This window comes from Myotis yumanensis, unplaced genomic scaffold (genome assembly GCF_028538775.1).
Source record: "Myotis yumanensis isolate MYYU_CA2020_CCGP unplaced genomic scaffold, mMyoYum1.0.hap1 SCAF_18, whole genome shotgun sequence".
Classification (NCBI taxonomy): Eukaryota; Metazoa; Chordata; class Mammalia; order Chiroptera; family Vespertilionidae; genus Myotis; species Myotis yumanensis.
Genome location: NW_027223769.1, coordinates 10,218,555 through 10,234,936, shown reverse-complemented (window position 1 = coordinate 10,234,936; position 16,382 = coordinate 10,218,555). Strand labels below are relative to the sequence as shown.

General features: G+C 58.2%; 1 protein-coding gene across 2 annotated transcripts; it reads right to left on the bottom strand.

Moving 5' to 3' along the window:
- Positions 1-538: 538 nt before the first annotated feature.
- On the bottom strand, positions 539-15,757 carry SLC7A10 (solute carrier family 7 member 10). 2 transcript variants are annotated; one of them, XM_070397950.1, is made up of 11 exons: positions 15,547-15,757; positions 6,856-7,060; positions 4,147-4,298; positions 3,816-3,941; positions 3,593-3,746; positions 2,708-2,831; positions 2,522-2,625; positions 2,082-2,178; positions 1,714-1,863; positions 994-1,171; positions 539-758 (listed from the first exon to the last, which is right to left on the bottom strand). In XM_070397950.1, the coding sequence occupies exons 1-11, from the start codon at positions 15,695-15,697 to the stop codon at positions 628-630; spliced, it is 1,572 nt and encodes a 523-aa protein (XP_070254051.1). In that variant the 5' UTR covers positions 15,698-15,757; the 3' UTR covers positions 539-627. The 2 variants fall into 2 exon arrangements, with proteins under 2 accessions (XP_070254051.1, XP_070254052.1); XM_070397951.1 differs by lacking the exon at positions 2,522-2,625 and having other exon boundaries at positions 670-758; positions 994-1,112.
- Between the last annotated feature and the right edge of the window lie 625 nt (positions 15,758-16,382).

Below are 16,382 nucleotides of genomic sequence, written 5' to 3'. Positions count from 1 at the left end.
GCACAAGCTGACAGTGGCCAAATCCATCCCCTCGTGTCTCAGGGCCTCCGTTTCCTTACCTGTAAACCGGGGTGAGGCATGAGCTCCGAAGTCCTGACACTCACCCCGTGGGGATTTATGGGAACAAAGGCCGCTCTGGAGGGAACCCGTGGACTCTCCCAGGGGGAGGGAGAGGCTGAGCCTCAGCCAGGTCTTGCTGGGCCTGGGGAGGGCACACCAGCTGCTTCCCAATCCTTGATATCCCTTTGGGGCAGAAGCGGCGCTGGACCCAACTGCCAGTCCCAGAGAGGAAGTGCCCGGCTCAAGTGGCAGAGCCCCCAACGCAGGGGCCTCCTCCAGAGCCTGCGGCACCTTCCCCACCTCTCCACAGGCGCCCGCAGAGTTATGTGCACTTGGGACTCACCTGAGACAAGTGCACCACCAGCCCTGTTTTATTCATAGATCTTTTCAGGAAAAGCCTGCAGGGCCGTGCTGGCAGGGGACCTAGTCCACATCTTAGGGCTTCCTCATTACAGGCCTCTAAGAGTGGGAACTCTTTTTTTCCAGGAAAAACAACTTTTTTTCCGAAACACCTCCTCAATAAACAACATGTAAACAGAAATAGCTGCTTCAGGCTCCATAAGTGTCTCATTGTGTCTTCAGGGGCTTGTCCGTGGAGGGCAGTGGGGAGGGCTGGCAGGGGCCATTCTCCTCCTCCTCGGGAGCGCCCTGGGGGTAGACCACGAAGCACAGCTCCTGCCCCCAGCGTGTCATTGACTCTGAGGACAGACAGACAGACAGATGGACCTTTGGATCTGACCCGTGGGACAGGGGTTCTCAGGGAGCTGCTCCATTTGTGGTAGGTCCGGGACACTTGGGCCTCATCGTGGGGAGACAGTTGGGGTGGTTGGCCCTGTGTTGCCAGCACAGCTGCTGGTAGACCCTGCTCAAGGGCGAACCCCCTAAAGAGTCCCATCTCTAGCCCCGGCACTTGGGGGAGGCTGCCCCGCTCACCCGTGAGTCTGTGCACACACTTTGGTTTGCTTCTCCAGAACACTCCCAGGAAGAAAATGGGCACCCCGGTGAGGATGATGATGACGCCGATCCCACACACCATGGGCTCTGAGATGAAGCTGAAGATCAGCAGGAACGCCCAGAAGACCAAGTACGCAGCAGGGACAAGGAGGTTCACCTGTGGTGAGTGAGTGGAACACCAATGGTGCGGGCCCCCCTCCCCCTCCACCCTGGGGGCCCTGGTGCTTTCCACCCTTTCCTGAGAGCTGACCCCTGAGGGGCTGGTCCCCTTCTGGCAGCAGCACAACATGCTGGAAGCCCATTCATCAGTTGGCCAAATTGTTAAGGATTTGTCAGGGTCAGCAGGTCCAAGCTCTACAGTGACTGTATGTGGACTTGAGGCTTGCACTTGGTTGCAGGTCAAATCTTTTTTGGCCTCTCACATTTCAGGCACTGAACCCTTCTCCAGCTCAAGGATTTATTTGCAAACAGGGGGACTTTTCTTTTAGCTCAGTTCAGGGTCTTCTGTTTTGCTGTGGGCTCATGGACTCTTGTGCAACCATGAGCGAGTATTCAAATCACCCACCTCATGGGGTTGTTCTGAGGACTAAATAAGCCAGGGCACACAAAACCCTGAGCAGGACCTAGCACGGGGCAAAAGCTGGAATCCCCATTGCCGTCATCACCCGCCACGGATGCCCAAATGGGTGAAGCTCTCACCTTGATGGGCCTGTGGAGCGCCGGCCGCCTCCAGCGCAGCACGAGCAGGCCCAGGATGGTGACGCCGTAGCAGAGGTAGTTGATGAAGGACACGTAGTTGATGAGCGTGTACGTGTCTCCCACAAGCAAGATAACCGCCGTGGCCCCGTACTGGGAGAGGACCGAGCTGAGGGCTGGCCTCCCACCTGCCTCCTGTCAGCCCTGCAGGCTGTCCTGGGGCTGCGGGCTCAGGTCAGGAGGTCGGTGAGCCCTGGCCCTCCCCACTCCCTCCGTGGGCTGCCCACCGGGGCCAGAGCTCATCCCTGCTACTGCCCACATTGCTGGTGGCTTGGGCTTCCTGCCCTACCAGCCTGGGTCACCCAACTTACGCAGACGAGGAGGGCGGGTATAGGGGTGCAGCGTCTGACGTGGATCATGGCCAGTAGGCTGGGCAGGTGCCCTTCGCGGGCTCCAGAGAAGCACAGCCTGGGAGATAGAGATGGGTGGGGACTGTGAGCCGGCCCGGGCCTTCCCTCTGGCCAGATCCTGGATCTCTGCTCTAGACCTGATATCCCTCTTGTCGTCACCTCTGACCCCTTGCTCTAGGCCCCAACAGCCCACTGGGCAGTCCTTCCCCGCCTCTTGCCTGCCTCCCTCTTGCTTTTTGTTCCTGAGTTGGGATCCGACATTTGTTCATGGGGAGTCCATTGTCCCAGCTTCAGGAGGGCCCCACCTGGCAGGGTTTCTTGTCCTTTGGCCCCCAGCACTGCTTGCATGCCAGGGCACCTACCTTGCCTCACCGGGGCCACCCTTTCCCCAGTCCAGTCACCTGGAGGAGGTGAACAGGTAGCCATTGATCCCTCCGAAAGTGGAAAGTGCCACGGAGACGGGCATGACCCAAGAAAAATAGCCCAGCAGCTTCTCCCCGAAGGTCTGAGTGAGCACAGGAGAGAGGCAGTGCATGAGGCTGGGTGGGGGCAGGGCAGGGCTGGGGACCGAGTGGGGCCCCACTCACCACGGCCACTGCGTTCGAGGCCAGCAGCTCCTGGGGGGACATGGCAGTGAAGTAGGCGATGTTGGTGAAGGTGTACACAAAGGTGACCAGCGGGATGGAGATGAAGATGGCTCGAGGTAGGTTCCTGGGGCAGTGGTGAGGGGACATCAGTGCCTGCCCCCTGGGGGCTGGGGTGGGTTCCAGGGTGAGGAGGGGGACCAGGGGATCCAGCAACAGGAGCAGCTTTGTGTCCGTCGCCTGCATCTATTGGGGGCCTTGAGGGCAGGGAAGGGGGCAGCACTGCTATCTGTCTCACACCACCTCAACCCCCTAAACCCAGCTTGGGCACAGGCTGGTGGGAGGAAGGCAGATGGGGGAGGGGCCACACCATATCCTAGGACCTAAGGGGTGAGTCTAATGTCTGCACATAAAGAGAAAATTACATACAGCCAAAATCAGCCTTGAAAATCCCAGCAGTGCCCTGAGAGCTCAGTCCACGGCCCCTGGGTGCCCCTGGGACTCCCTATCAGCCCAGCCCCTGCTCAGACTGCCCACTATGGGGTCCCTGGCTAAGCTTCAGATGGAGCCCCTGGCTTCATCTGCAGGGACCATGTTGTGTGCACATGTATAATTTTTGGCCAAATGCAAATAGCTGGATCCATTTAGAGCGGAACAATGATATTCAGTGTTTCTGAGGCCCAGCAAAGGGCTGTGACTTGCCCACAGCCATACAGGGCCAGGCTGGAACACAAGCGCCCCGGCTAACTAGAGCCACTCCTATTGGGGCAGTGGCATGGGCAGGCAGATGACCAGACCAAGTCACAGGTGGTAGCAGGTCTGTCAGGGAGGCTGCCTCTCCCATCGCCGGGCCACACCCCTTCCCAAGGCCCAGCCAGGTGCACTCACTTTCGAGGGTCGACTAGCTCCTCGGTGACATAATTGAGGAAGTTCCAGCCGCTGAAGGCAAAGGAGCCCTGCAGGAAGGCCAGGGCCAGGTGACCCACGGAGGGTGTCATCCAGAAGTCGAAGGCATTGCTGGGCCTCAGCTCCTCGAAGTGTCCTGGGGGTCCAGAGGTCAAGGGTCAGTTTCCTCTCTCCAGCCCTGGGCACAGGCCCACCCTGGCCCTACCTTGGAAGATCTGGACAAAGCCCATGCCAATGATGAGCGACAGGGCCAGCAGCTTCCCGCCGGTGAAGACGTCCTGGATGCGTGTGGCCCAGCGCACGCTGGAGCTGTTCACCCACGTCAGGAGCACTGGGGAGGAAAGGCAAGGGGGCGGGTGGGCGCCTGAGGCCGAGACCCTCGTTGTGGGCCACAGCCAAGTCCAGCCTGAGCTGCAGGCGGGTGGCATACCCTGCAGCAACCAGAGTGCCTCTCCCTCTCCATGGGTCTGGCAGCTGGAGGAGTCCTCCCCTCCTCCCCAGCAGAGGCCCCACCCCGCCTCATGGGGGGCACTCACTCAGGCAGGCCATGGAGAGCACACGGGAGGCTGCGGCGGGGGGGATGCAGTTGGGGAACACGGGCTGCAATATGTAGTTGGAGAAGGTCATGGAGATGACGGCCAGGCTGGTGGGGTACATGATAAGGACTGCGCTCCAGAGCAGCAGGAAGCTGAAATGAGGACCCAAGTGGCATAGGCATCCCATCGCCTTCCCAGTAGAGCAGACCGAGGCGTGGAGCAGGGCTGCACCCTGGGTCCTGGAACCCAAGGGCTGGTGCCAGCGCAGGAGGCTGGCTTCGGTCCGAGGAGGCAGCTTTCAGTAGAGACTGCGTTTAGCACAGTTAAAAAGCTACACGCTGCCCTTGGGCAGGTGTCAAGAACCGACTGGGGAACCAACCACCTTTCTTTTTATTTACTTTTTAATATATTTTTATTAATTTTAGAGAGGAAGGGGGGGGGAGAGAGAGAGAGAGAGAGAGAGAGAGAGACATAGAAACATCAATGATGACAGAGAACCATTGACCGACTGCCTTCTGCATGCCCCCCACTGGAGATTGAGCCTGCAAACCAGGCATGTGTCCTGACTTGGAATGGAACTGTGATCTCCTGGTTCATAGACTGACACTTAACCACTGAGTCATGCTAGCTGAGGCCAACCATCTCTCTAATGGCCACACAGCCCCTGGCCACAGGCTGCTTCCTGCTCTGCGGATGGGGTTGGGGCAGATCAGCAGTCTCGGTTCCAGCAGCAGCTCTCAGCAGAGCCCCATGGCTGCAGATGACTTGAGCGGTGGTGCCCTGAGGGACCAGCCTTTGCAGAACCCTGGCTGGGGTGGGGAGTAATTTCTGTCCCCTCTTCTCCAATTTCGCTCTGTAGGGTACCCATGTAGGAGTGGGGGCCCTGCTCAAGGCTGTGAGGCCCTACTTGTTCTGGGAGCTCTGCCTGCGCCCAGGGAGGACCTGTCAGTGGGGGTGGTCCTAGTCCCTTGTCCAGCTCTCAAGAGTGGGAATTGCCTCACCCAGGGACATCATTGATCTCTCCAGGCACCAAGTTTGGTGGCTTCCTTTTGGTCCTTACCCTTGCTCTGTAGCCCTGCTTCCTACCCCTTGCTTTGCACCCTGCCCCAAAGCCTTGGCTTCTGGGCAACCTAACTCCACGACCCCCGCCCCCTTGCTGGGTGCTCCCCTCTGCAAACCCTTGATGCTGGACGCCCCCAGGCTGAGTCAGGAGGTAGGGTCTTGGGCCCTCCCCCCCTCCCACCTTCCCTATATGCTTTCTAGTTGTGCAGCACAATTGTTCAGCTTTCCCAGGCCCCAGGCCCCTGCGAGGACCCTGTCCCCAGAGGAGACCACCCAGCGGTGTGCATGCCCCGCCAGGGCCACATCAACAGCTGCCCCATTAAAGTCCCCTGGTCCAAGCTTTTTATACTTAGCCCAGATTTTTTCCCTGAACTCAACCCAACCCCCCGCCAAGACCTGACTGTGCATTTCCCCAGATATGCCACAGACCCCACCAATGTAACAAGCTCCACCCAAAACCTCCCCTCCCCCTCCCATCGCCATCTATGGAGGCTTGCCTGTGGGAAAGCAAGGGTCACTCCCGCGGCACCCACCCTCAGGCCACGCTGGCTACCACGTCCTCCGGAACCAGGCTCCTAAATGCTTCTGGAATCTCCTTGTACCTTTATTGAGGCCTCAGCATGGCTCAGCTGGACAACTGCAATAGCTTTGATCCCCTGGCTGCCCCCCTCGCCCCCCTCCCCTCCAAGCCCTATTGCCTACCATGGATCTGACAAGCTGGCCAGGCCACCACCCTCTGCACATGCTCCAACTGCTCCACAGAGAAAACGCCACTCTTCCTCCAAGCTTTGGTGTAAACGTAGTTTTTCCTGGGAGCCTTCCCTAGGTGGTTGGCACCCCACTCTCTTGGCTGCTGGGCCACTGCCTCTCCCACACACCCTCAAAGCTGGGACCCTTTAGGTTTTAAGCACCTTTGAGGGGTGGTTTCCCTGCTGCTCCGCGAGGACAGGGGCACATCCTTTTATTCACACTGTGGGTGCTCAGCGAGTGTTCACTGGTGAACAGAGTGTTGGGAGCTACTTAAAGAGGAGCTCTTGCAGGGCGTGAACAGGAGCACCATGCCCCTCCCCACACACATGTGGCTCACTAAACTCAAGGCCATTTTTGCCCGACGCTAGCATTATCTAGAGCAGGGGTCCTCAAACTTTTTAAACAGGGGGCCAGTTCACTGTCCCTCAGATCATTGGAGGGCCAGACTATAGTTTAAAAAAAAAAACTATGAACAAATTCCTATGCACACTGCACATATCTTATTTTGAAGTAAAAAAAACAAGACGGGAACAAATACAATATTTGTATTTGCATGTGGCCCGCAGGCCGTAGTTTGAGGACCCCTGGCCTAGAGGTTTCAGATAGTAAGGGCCTCCCCATCCACAAGCCCTGGGTGGGGAGTGGGGCTTAGAGATAGCTTTATTTAAAAGGAAACAGAGTTCAAGGGGCCAGCTGCAGTGTCCAGCTTGAGTGGGGTGGGCACTGTTCTCGCCCACCCTGGCCTTGGAAGGTGCCCCACCCCCTTCCTTCCGCCCATCCCCGTGAACTTCCTGTGATGTGAGAAGCGGAAGAGGAAACCCAGGTCCAGGCTCAGCTGGCCATCCATTCTGGAGAGGCTCCCCACCCACCCCCGAGCCGCTGGCGCCCCACACTTACCCAGCCAGGCCCCCGAAGATCTCCGTGACATAGGCATAGTCCCCGCCAGACTTAGGGATGGCGACTCCCAGCTCCGCATAGCACAGGGAGCCCAGGGCGGTGACGCCCCCGCCCAGGACCCAGATGAAGAGGGCCAGACCCACAGAGCCAGAGTGCTCCAGGACTCCCTTGGGGGAGATGAAGATGCCGGAGCCTATGATGTTCCCTGTGGGGGAGACGGAGAGCATCAGCCTTCCCTGTGGGGCTCTGGGTGCTCCAGTGAGGACGAGAACCCAGGCTGCTCCCTGGAGGAGGAGACAGGAGGGCCTGGAGGCATGGATATCCTGGGTCCCTCAAACCCTGCAACTCCACTCTGGGCTGATCATCTCCCCTCCCTAGTCCCTGGCATGGGAGTGGCACCTTGTCCACAGGCTCCCCGGTCAGAGATGGATACTGTTCCTCTGCCCCGCCCCCACACTTATTCCCACAAGGTGGGGCAAGCAAGGAGGCTCAGCCACCTGAGTGACGGCAGAGTGGCAGCCACCCCTGTGCATTCCCACAGGGCCCAGGTCAGCCCTTTGCCCCCGGCTGAGGCCTCCAGTTTTTTCAAGCCTCCAGTCACCTGTCCTACATCCAATCTGGCCCCTTAAAGCGAGTCCTTGACCATGACACTTTCCTATTGGCTGAAGTCCCAACCATGAGGTGACTCAGGAAGCGGCTCCTCCTCTATGAAGCCCTCCTTGACCATGCTGGTTTGGGCTCCTCTTTCCAGTTCACAGCCTCGTGGTTCCCCAGACGGTGCCCCGTTCTTTATTTCTTTACCTCCCATCTCCCCTTTCCCTGCCAGGTTGCTTCTCTGCTTGCTTCCTGGGTTCCTGGAGGCACCCAGCCAGGGCCCAGGCTACAGGCACAGACTCTGACGAGACCTGTTTCCTGGCACTGTGGAAATGTTTCAGGTCCTGGGCAAGGGCCAGTAGGGTCCGTTTTCAGGGCTGGGGGTTGGTCCGCAGCCATCATGCAAGGAATGGAGAGGGCACTAGAGTGGGGCTCTTGGCCCGCCCTGGGGTCTGGACACGGACTGCCTCTCTCCTTGGGCCAGCCCACTGGTTGCAAACAGGTCACTGCTCTCAAACCAGGACCCTAATGAAAAACGCTGGTTGGGGCCCAGGAGACCAGCCCTCTCATGGCTCAGGTCGCCTCTCAAGTCTGTCTGTACAGCGGGACTGTTATGAGGGTTCAGCGAGATACCGTAAGGGAAGCCTTCAGCTGTGTCCACATGTACTTTCCACCTTCATGTGCATGATTCTGTGTACTGTCTGCAACCTCACCTCGATTCCTCATTACAGAGTAGGCGCTCAACACACATCTGTTGAGTAAACTAATGGATGAGTAAATGCCCTAATGCCCCAATGGCATCCATGTCCTGAGGCAAATGACTGGTTTCCTCATCTCTGAAGTGGGGGCAGCAGTCTCTGCTCAGCCCGCCCGGAGAGGCACCATGAAGGGGAGCAGAGGGTGGCTGGCTTCCAAGGTTCAGTGCAAGTAAACCTGCCGGGGTCATGGGAGGTCTGCCCTGCCCCTGGGGCTGCGCATTAGGGGAGGGGGACAGTGCTCCTTCGACTCACAGTGTCTGGGATGGAACAGTGGGAAGTACTCAGGGGCCAACTCAGGGTCTGCAAGGCAGTTCCCAGGATAAGCAAGACTCTGAGCACCCACTTAGGCCCGAGCTCCCTGCCAACTAGAGCAAAGAGGGGACCTGGGTCTCATCATCTGTGCAAACGAGTCAGGTCACGTCACTGGTGATTTGCACTAGGGCCTGCCCCAGAGGACATAATCCCAGAATCCACAGGCCACATGAATAAAAAAGCAACACTGGGACGCAGGCTCAGCCCCTCACCAGGATCGCCCCCACCTGCCAGGGCCCTGCGTGGAGTGCACCTCCACCAGCCCAGAGCCTGCTGCTCCACCTGCCACGCCCACAGGCAGGTCTGGAAGAGGACACAGCGGTGGCCGCCAATCTGCATGCATTCCTTGTCCACCGTGCTACCCTCCACCCCCACCCCCACCCCCAGCCGACACAGATTTCCAGTCTGACGGCCACGACGCCCCACTTGGTTTTCCAGTCACATCCCAGGAGCCCTAAATACATCCAGATAAGGACGAAGGAATTCCCGTCCCCCAGCCTCTCAGCCTGCTTCCAGCGGGAGAGGAACCTCCCTCGCCTACTGCGGGGGCCCAGGTCCTGGGTGGGCTGGTGGGTTTCTGAAACGCTTTGAGTTCGCTGTACCTGGCAGGAGAGTCAGTGTTCTCAGGACTTGGTGGAGTGGTAGTTGCCAGTGAGGTCGGAAGCCAGCGGGGGCTGGGTGGCCTTGTCGGGAGCTAGATGCATTTGGTCTGGGACATCCAGAGCCCGAACCACGCACCCCGTGGGGACCCCGCCACTCTACACAATTCAGCTTGGCAGGGCCTCAAGGGCACAGCACTCAGGGAAGCCAGCCTGGTACCTTGTGCTGGCGGCTGGGATCTGAAAGGGACATATCACTAGCCTGTGCCTAGAGGCTGTGGACTCGAGTGTTGGGGCCTGGGGACCGGCTCGGGGTGAGGGATCACTATTGTTTTGGACACATGGCTCAGGCTACAGTGAAGGACTACTCTCCATGTGGCTCAAAGGAGCAGGTGTGCCAGCTAATGTCTCAGGTGCTTGGGGCCCTCTCTTGGGCCTGGACAGCTGCAGGTTTGTGCTAGAAGGTGGCAGGAAACCCTGTGGCTCCAAGGCTTCCATGTTCCCATCCATCCCATGGGACAGCTGTTCTGTGATCCCTGCAGGTCCTGGAGGGCAGGGTCAGAGCTCCTGGGCTGGTGGACACGGATGTGAGGAGGCTCCCTCTTCTCTCTTCCCGCCCCTCTTCCCTTCCCGGCTGGGTGGTTTTTATCACATTAAGATGTTTGGCCTGAAGGGGCTTACCCGGATCCTGGGAGGAATGAAGAAAGGGCCATTATTCTCCTGGCTGTTACGGTGCACACTGACCTATTTCTGGGACGGGCAGACCATGAAGGTCATAGGGGTGGGCTGTGGAGGTGGTGGTGACGGAAAGAGCCAGCTGCCCTTGGTGTGTGTGTGTGGGGGGAATGCACAGTCTGACTTGGGGAGGAGGCAGGGAGGTCCTGTCAGGTTGCCGGCACCACCCTTCAGCCCTAGAAACTCTTTCAGGAGTTGACTGTGTAGCCTCAGGCCGGCCCCGCCCTTCTGGGCCTCAGTTTCCCCTTCTGCCAGGTAGTGCCACTGGGCTAAGGGGCCACAGAGGGCTGGTCCAACCCTGACTTTGGCAGAGGCACTGCTGGGCAGGGTGCATGTATCTTATACATCTGCATGGTGCCCAAGGAAACACTGTTCAGGGGACCCTGCTCCCCACTGTGAAGGTCTCTCCCTGGCTCACTGGCCTCCCAGAAGCAACACCACCCCCAGGAAGCCCTTTCTGACTGCCCACCTTGGCCCAATAACTTGGACCCTGCCCCATTGCCATGGTATCTGGATGACGGCCAGGAAGTGATTCCTTCATTTGCCACCCTGAGAGGAAAGGCCTGAGCCCCCTCAGAAGGACAAGGAGCTCACAGGGCTAGGTCACCTCCTACCTGCCTTGCCTATCCCCGACTCTTAGCCAGCATGGCCACATTGCCCTGCTCGGCCTGATCGGGGGCTGGCCATGGGCCAGGCCTTCTTCCTTTGTTCTGGGCAATGAGTCCCAGCACCTCCCAGTTGGGCTTGATCAATGAGGCCTCTGGCTTCCAAATTCTCTGGAAGATACAAAAGCCCCAAAGAGCTTCAGATTCCCACTGGTAGATCCTAAGGCCCCTAGGCCATGGGCCCCTAAGTCTCACTTACTAGTTGAGACTCCCAGATCTGGGTTCGAATCCCAGTTCCCTTGTGATGGGGGCTGTGGATAAGGTACTTCATCTCGCAGCCTCGTCGGTAAAAGGCGGAGATGAGGCAGTGATGTAGGCATGCCCCTGCCCCGCCTGGCACATCGGAGGCCCCAGGAAGTACCAGGGATCTTAGCTAGTTTTGTCATCCCCTTTAAAGACACCTCAGGCCACCCTATCTGGCCTTTGGAGACATGACCCCCATGGGACCTCAATACCCTGGGGTCAGAAGTCATGGCCCTAATTTGGGGGCCCTGCTGTTGGCCTGTGCTTTTAAGCACATGAATGTCCTTATAGTGAGTATGTCAGGCACCCCTCCAGGGGGACAAAAGTGCCTGCTGAGGTCTCGGCAGAACTCTAGGGAGGTGAGTGGGGACATTTCCAGGACATGCTTGGAATTGCCAATTGGCCGGCATGCATGTCCGGCCTAACCCATTTTTCTTTTGGGAGAGGGCTGAGCCGAAGTGTGGAGCTCTCTCTGCCCAGCCCGGCCCTGTCTAGCGGGCCTCATCCGTGCCTGTCTCCAGACTGAGTCTCGACAGATGCCTGGGTGAGCTCCATGCTGCTGCATCCAGCAGTCCAGCCCAGGCCTCACTGCACTTGCCTCATCATCAGCCTCATCACCGCCCGCAGGGCAGCCTCCTGCCTTCCTCCCTCCTCGCTGGCTGCTCCTTCTCCAACTCCTCTGCTGGTCCCTTCTCACTTCTCCGAAATCCTAGACAGCAAGTCCTGGGGCTTAGTGTTGGGGCCTCTTCCTTTTTCTTTCAACACTCACTCCCTTGGAGACCTCCCCAGTGTTTGCTGGAAACTCCCAAATTTATATCCCTAGCACAACCGCCCTGCTAAACTAGACCAGTATAACCAACTGATTACTCAGCAAATAGACACCACTCCTCTCACACGTTCAAAGCGGGGTTCCTGACTGTCAGCCCCATTCCCCCAAACCTGCTCCTCTCACAGCCTTCCCCCGATCAATAAATGGCAGACCGTGCTCCCACCTGCTCAGAGTCAACCTTGGTGCCACTCTTGCCTCCTCTCTTTTCCCCACATCCTGTGTCCTCACACATCCTTCATCATCACAAATCCTTTTGCTTTACCTACCAAACACACCAGAACTGAACCTCCTCTTAGCACCTCCCCTGCTGGCATCCCGCTCTGAGCCACTGCCATCTCTTATCCAGGTGACTCGAGTGCCCTCCTGACCAGGCTTCCCACTCTGTCCTTGCTGCGGGCAGCCTCTGCTCCATGGGGAGCCCCATCAAATCCCCGCCCCGCCCCTCCCATCCCATCTCATGCCATCCCTCTTCTGTTCCATGCCATCACAAAAAGAAAAGAAGCCAGAAAACTTGGATCCCACCCCACTCCTGACACTATACTCCTGCTATCTACAATCCTCTCTCCTGCCTTAATTTTCGCACCTTAGCACACTTATCATCACTCTGTCGGCTGAGCAGTCAGCTTATCTTGTTTGCCCTTTGACTTCCATGCTGGCATGTCAGCTCCCGCAAGACAAGGATATTGTCTGTGCTGCTCCCTGTTGCGTCTCCAGCACCCAACTGTTAAATAGATGAATGAGTGTGTCCAGTGCTGGCAGGTCTCGTCCTTGTAGTTAGAGCTGCCTCGGCCCCCAACAGCTTCTCAGAGCACACAAGGGCACCCTGGGCTGGCTGCAGCCTCAGGCCCTCAGTTTCCTCTTCTATACACTGGGGCTGTGGTGAGGCACAGACACGCTCCTGTGTGATTTAATGCCTCCTGGGGTCGTGGTGAGGAGGGCCCGGGGTTCTGGAGAAGGCCACCCTCTCAGCAGCCCCACCACCTCCAGTCCTGAGGAGCCACAGAGAGGGGCCTGGGTGGGCAGGATTAGCTCCTAAGGAGATGGATTCATGAAGCAGATCCCCGAGTCCCTGAACATACTTAAGTCTGATCTACAAATACCTACATGGGCTGGATAATGAGTCAAAGGGAGAGAGTGGAGGACAGGACAGGCTGGTCAGCAGACCAGGGGTGACTCCCACTCTGCTGGACCTGGGCACATCCCTTCCTTGGGTGTGGATCGAGAGGGAACTGGCTGAAGTCCCTGAGTCAGGACAAGACACCCTGTACATGCAATCCTGGGTTGGGGTGTGGAAGTTGGGGGGGATTTCTGTCCATCTGTTTGTTCATCCATCCATGGTGGAGTGGAGAACACAGTAAACCCTGGGTGGATGAGCTCCCAGTTCAGTCTTTACCTTTCCCCATAAGGAACATGAATCTGGCCCCAATTTTGCCCAGCACCAGAGCAGTATGTAGATGGGCAATGGACTGGGAAATGAACCCAAATCTGCTCCCAAATCCCGAGTCCACCACCTGCAGTCGTGTCATGCAACTTGCAGCCTCAGTTTCTACATTTGTAAAATGGGGTACAAATTTTCATCTTGTAAGGCAGGCATGAGACTCAAATGAGATAAAAGGACATGTTTTATATCAGGAGTCCTCAAACTACAGCCGGCGGGCCACATGCAAATATAAATATTGTATTTGTTCCCATTTTGTTTTTTTACTTCAAAATAAGATATGTGCAGTGTGCATAGGAGTTTGTTCATAGTTTTTTTTAAACTATAGTCCAGCCCTCCAATGGTCTGAGGGACAGTGAACTGGCCCCCTGTTTAAAAAGTTTGAGGACCCCTGTTTTATATAGTGATAAGAGGTGGTTTTCTGAATGGATATTGGATAAGGCAATGTCTCGCACAGCCACACCCCAGCTGGCTCTTTTTCCTCCAGGCTGGCCTGTTCCCCTCCAGTTGTGTTCACAGAGGCCAGCAGGTGCTGTCCAAAACACATTTTAGGTGGCGTCTTATTCCAGCCCAAAGCCCTTCTATTTCCCGAAAGCACCGCTCCTCAGCCTGGGACGGGGCAGGGGGTACAAGGGAAGGGAGAATAGGATCTTCTGGGAAGTCTATCTGGGAGCTTTGGAGATAAGTTCAGTAGCTGGTAACAAAGATTATGGAGTAAAGTAAAAAGCTCTCAAGACCTTTAAAGCTAAATTATGATACTTTACAGACATTTTTGATTTTGAGCAGGTTCCCCAGGACAGGAAGGTGGGATGTTGGCCCCCCAGAGAACAGTGAATGGGAGTTGGTGGGGGCCTTTAGGGCATCAGGTGGGGAGGGCAGAGTAGACCCTGACTCAGTCCATACCTTCCTCCTCCCTCCTCTCCTGTCACCTTCTGTTCAGGCTGATGATCCCCTGGCCTGTCTCTTGCCCACTCCAGCCTCTTGTCTGCTATTACCCTTCAAAGCTCCCCAAGCAGGGTTGCTGGAGTGTCCTGGGCTGGGGTCAGGTCATCTGTGTTCTGTTCTTGAGTCTGCCACCCTTGGGCGAGTCACCCCTGGAGAGGCAGAGTAGGAATACAGCTCAAGGACATTGGACTTGCTGAGGTGGCCCAGGAAGAGCGCTGTAGCTGGCTCCAGACATGCCTCTTGACCCCAGCCTCTGGGCCCATCCATGATGTGTGGGCTTCCCCTTCCTGGGGGCACAGCTCCTGGAAAGAGTGCGGACTGGGACAAGCGCTAACCGGTACCCTGGCCAAATCTCCAGAACCAGCCCTTCCTGCCAGCTGACAGTCAAGCAGGGGCACCCTAGGCCAAGAAGGTCTCAGGGCCAGGTCAGGACCTGCTCCTGGGAGATGCCATTCCAGGGGCAATGGGGAGGCAGAGAGCTACCTGCACAGGGGCTGTGTTCTGAGGCAACTCTTGTTGTGGGGACAGGGACTAGCCAAGAGCCAGCCCCCAGCCGGGTCCAGGAGCTCCCAAAGTGGGGCAGAGGAGGAGGTGAAGATCCCCGTCTGCCCTCCTGAGCCCTTAACTCTCTCCATCACCAGGGTTCTGGAAATGGGTGGGCAGTGGATGCACCAGCAGTTCCCACTGGTTGGGGAGGTGGTAGGTTGAGAGCAGTCAAGACCCCTGTCATTCACCCCTCCAGCCACGACTTCTGGGACACAGGCAGGTCTCTGAGGCACCTGGTGTGACACAGGCACAGGTCTGGTTAGCCAGTTCCCAAGAAGTCAGTATTCATGACTTGGGACCCAAAGAGGAAGATCCTCCCACTGTTCTCACTGTCCCTGAGCCCTCTGTCTACCTAGGAGTCCCCGTCTGGGGGCCGGACACACAGATCCATTCTCAAGTAAGGAAGCTGGGGCCCGGGAGCCAGAGGACTCGAGTGCCTGTTGGGATCCCAGCTCAGGGAGCAGTTGGCTTTTCTGTAGGCTTGGCTTGTCCCACCTCAGCACTGGCCTCCTCCCCATCAAGCTGCAAGAAATATGCTCTGAACCTATTTCCCTACTGGGCTGGCTCTGTGTGTCCAGTCTCCCCACAGGCCCTCCTGCTTTTGAGACTAAATCACTTCCACAGCATGGCCCTCGGACCGTGCACATAATAGGGACTTACCTTGAGCCACAGCCCAGAACCTGAGGCCTTAGCCCGGTCGGCCTGTCCAGCCCCCACACTTGCAAGGCTCCTGCACTTCAGGCAAGACTATAATGCTGTCCACTTCATAGATGAGTAACTGCCAGGCCAAAGCCCGACAGCCAAGTAAAGGCAGGATGAGGATCCCGGCTGCGGGAGGAACCCGCACCTCCCTCACTCACAACAATTCAAGGCGCCTGGGGAGGTGGGAGCAAGAAGCCCGAGGTCCCGTGTGAAGGGCGACGCTGCAGGTGCTCTCACCTACGGTCCCACCGTCGCAGGCCGGTAGGTGCGCCTCCAGCCTTCAGCCCCGCAGCCTAGGCACCCGCCCGCCAGGGGCCCCGCTCACCGATGATGATGGTGCAGGCGCTCACCAGCCCGATCTCCTTCTTGAGTGTCACCGGCTCCGAGGCGCCGGGACCCGGGCCTGGGCCGGGGGAAGGCGAGGGCGCAGGGCCGGGCTTCCCACGCCCGCTTGGCTGCTGCGTGTGGCCGGCCATTTCGCTGTCCAGCCGCGTCCCCTCTCCTTGTGCTGTCCCGTCTATCCGATCGGCTGCCAGTCGTCGGTCAGTCCGACTGTCGGTGAGCGGACAGCGCTCACAAGCGGGCGCATGCGCTGGCGCGGGGCCCGGGCTGTGGGCCGCGGGGCCGGGGCCAGGGAGCGGGGAAGGAGGGCCGGCGGGCAGCCCCTTCCCCCACCTCCCTTAAAGGAAACTGCCCCGGCCCCTCCTCAGTACTGGCTGGGGAGGGAAGGAGAGGACTTGGGGGAGACCAGGAACAGCTTCCTAGATGAGAAAAGGAAGGGGCCCTTCTGCTGCCCGGGTTACCTCCACTCCTGGGGTGTGTGTAGGGGTTTGGGGGGCAGCAGAGCTCAAAGGCAGCCGGTCCCTGCCCTCACTGAGACCTTGAAGCTGGCAAAGAACTGCCTTTGTGTGGGGACCCACTGTGTGCCAGCGCCTCCGCGCTCCTTGAATTCCGGCCCTACTGAGCGCGCGGGGGAGGGGGGTGGAAGCTGAGGCCCAGAGGCTCCTGAGGGCAAGTGTCAGGCCAGAAGCACCAACCCTTTCCGATGCTTCCTTGGCTTCCAGACGGCGGGTGACGGGGGGCGGAGGCGCAGCCCTTAGGGGGGCTGGAGGCTGGGCCCAGGCCCCCCTCTGAGGGGCCAGGAGACCCTAGGTACCACCA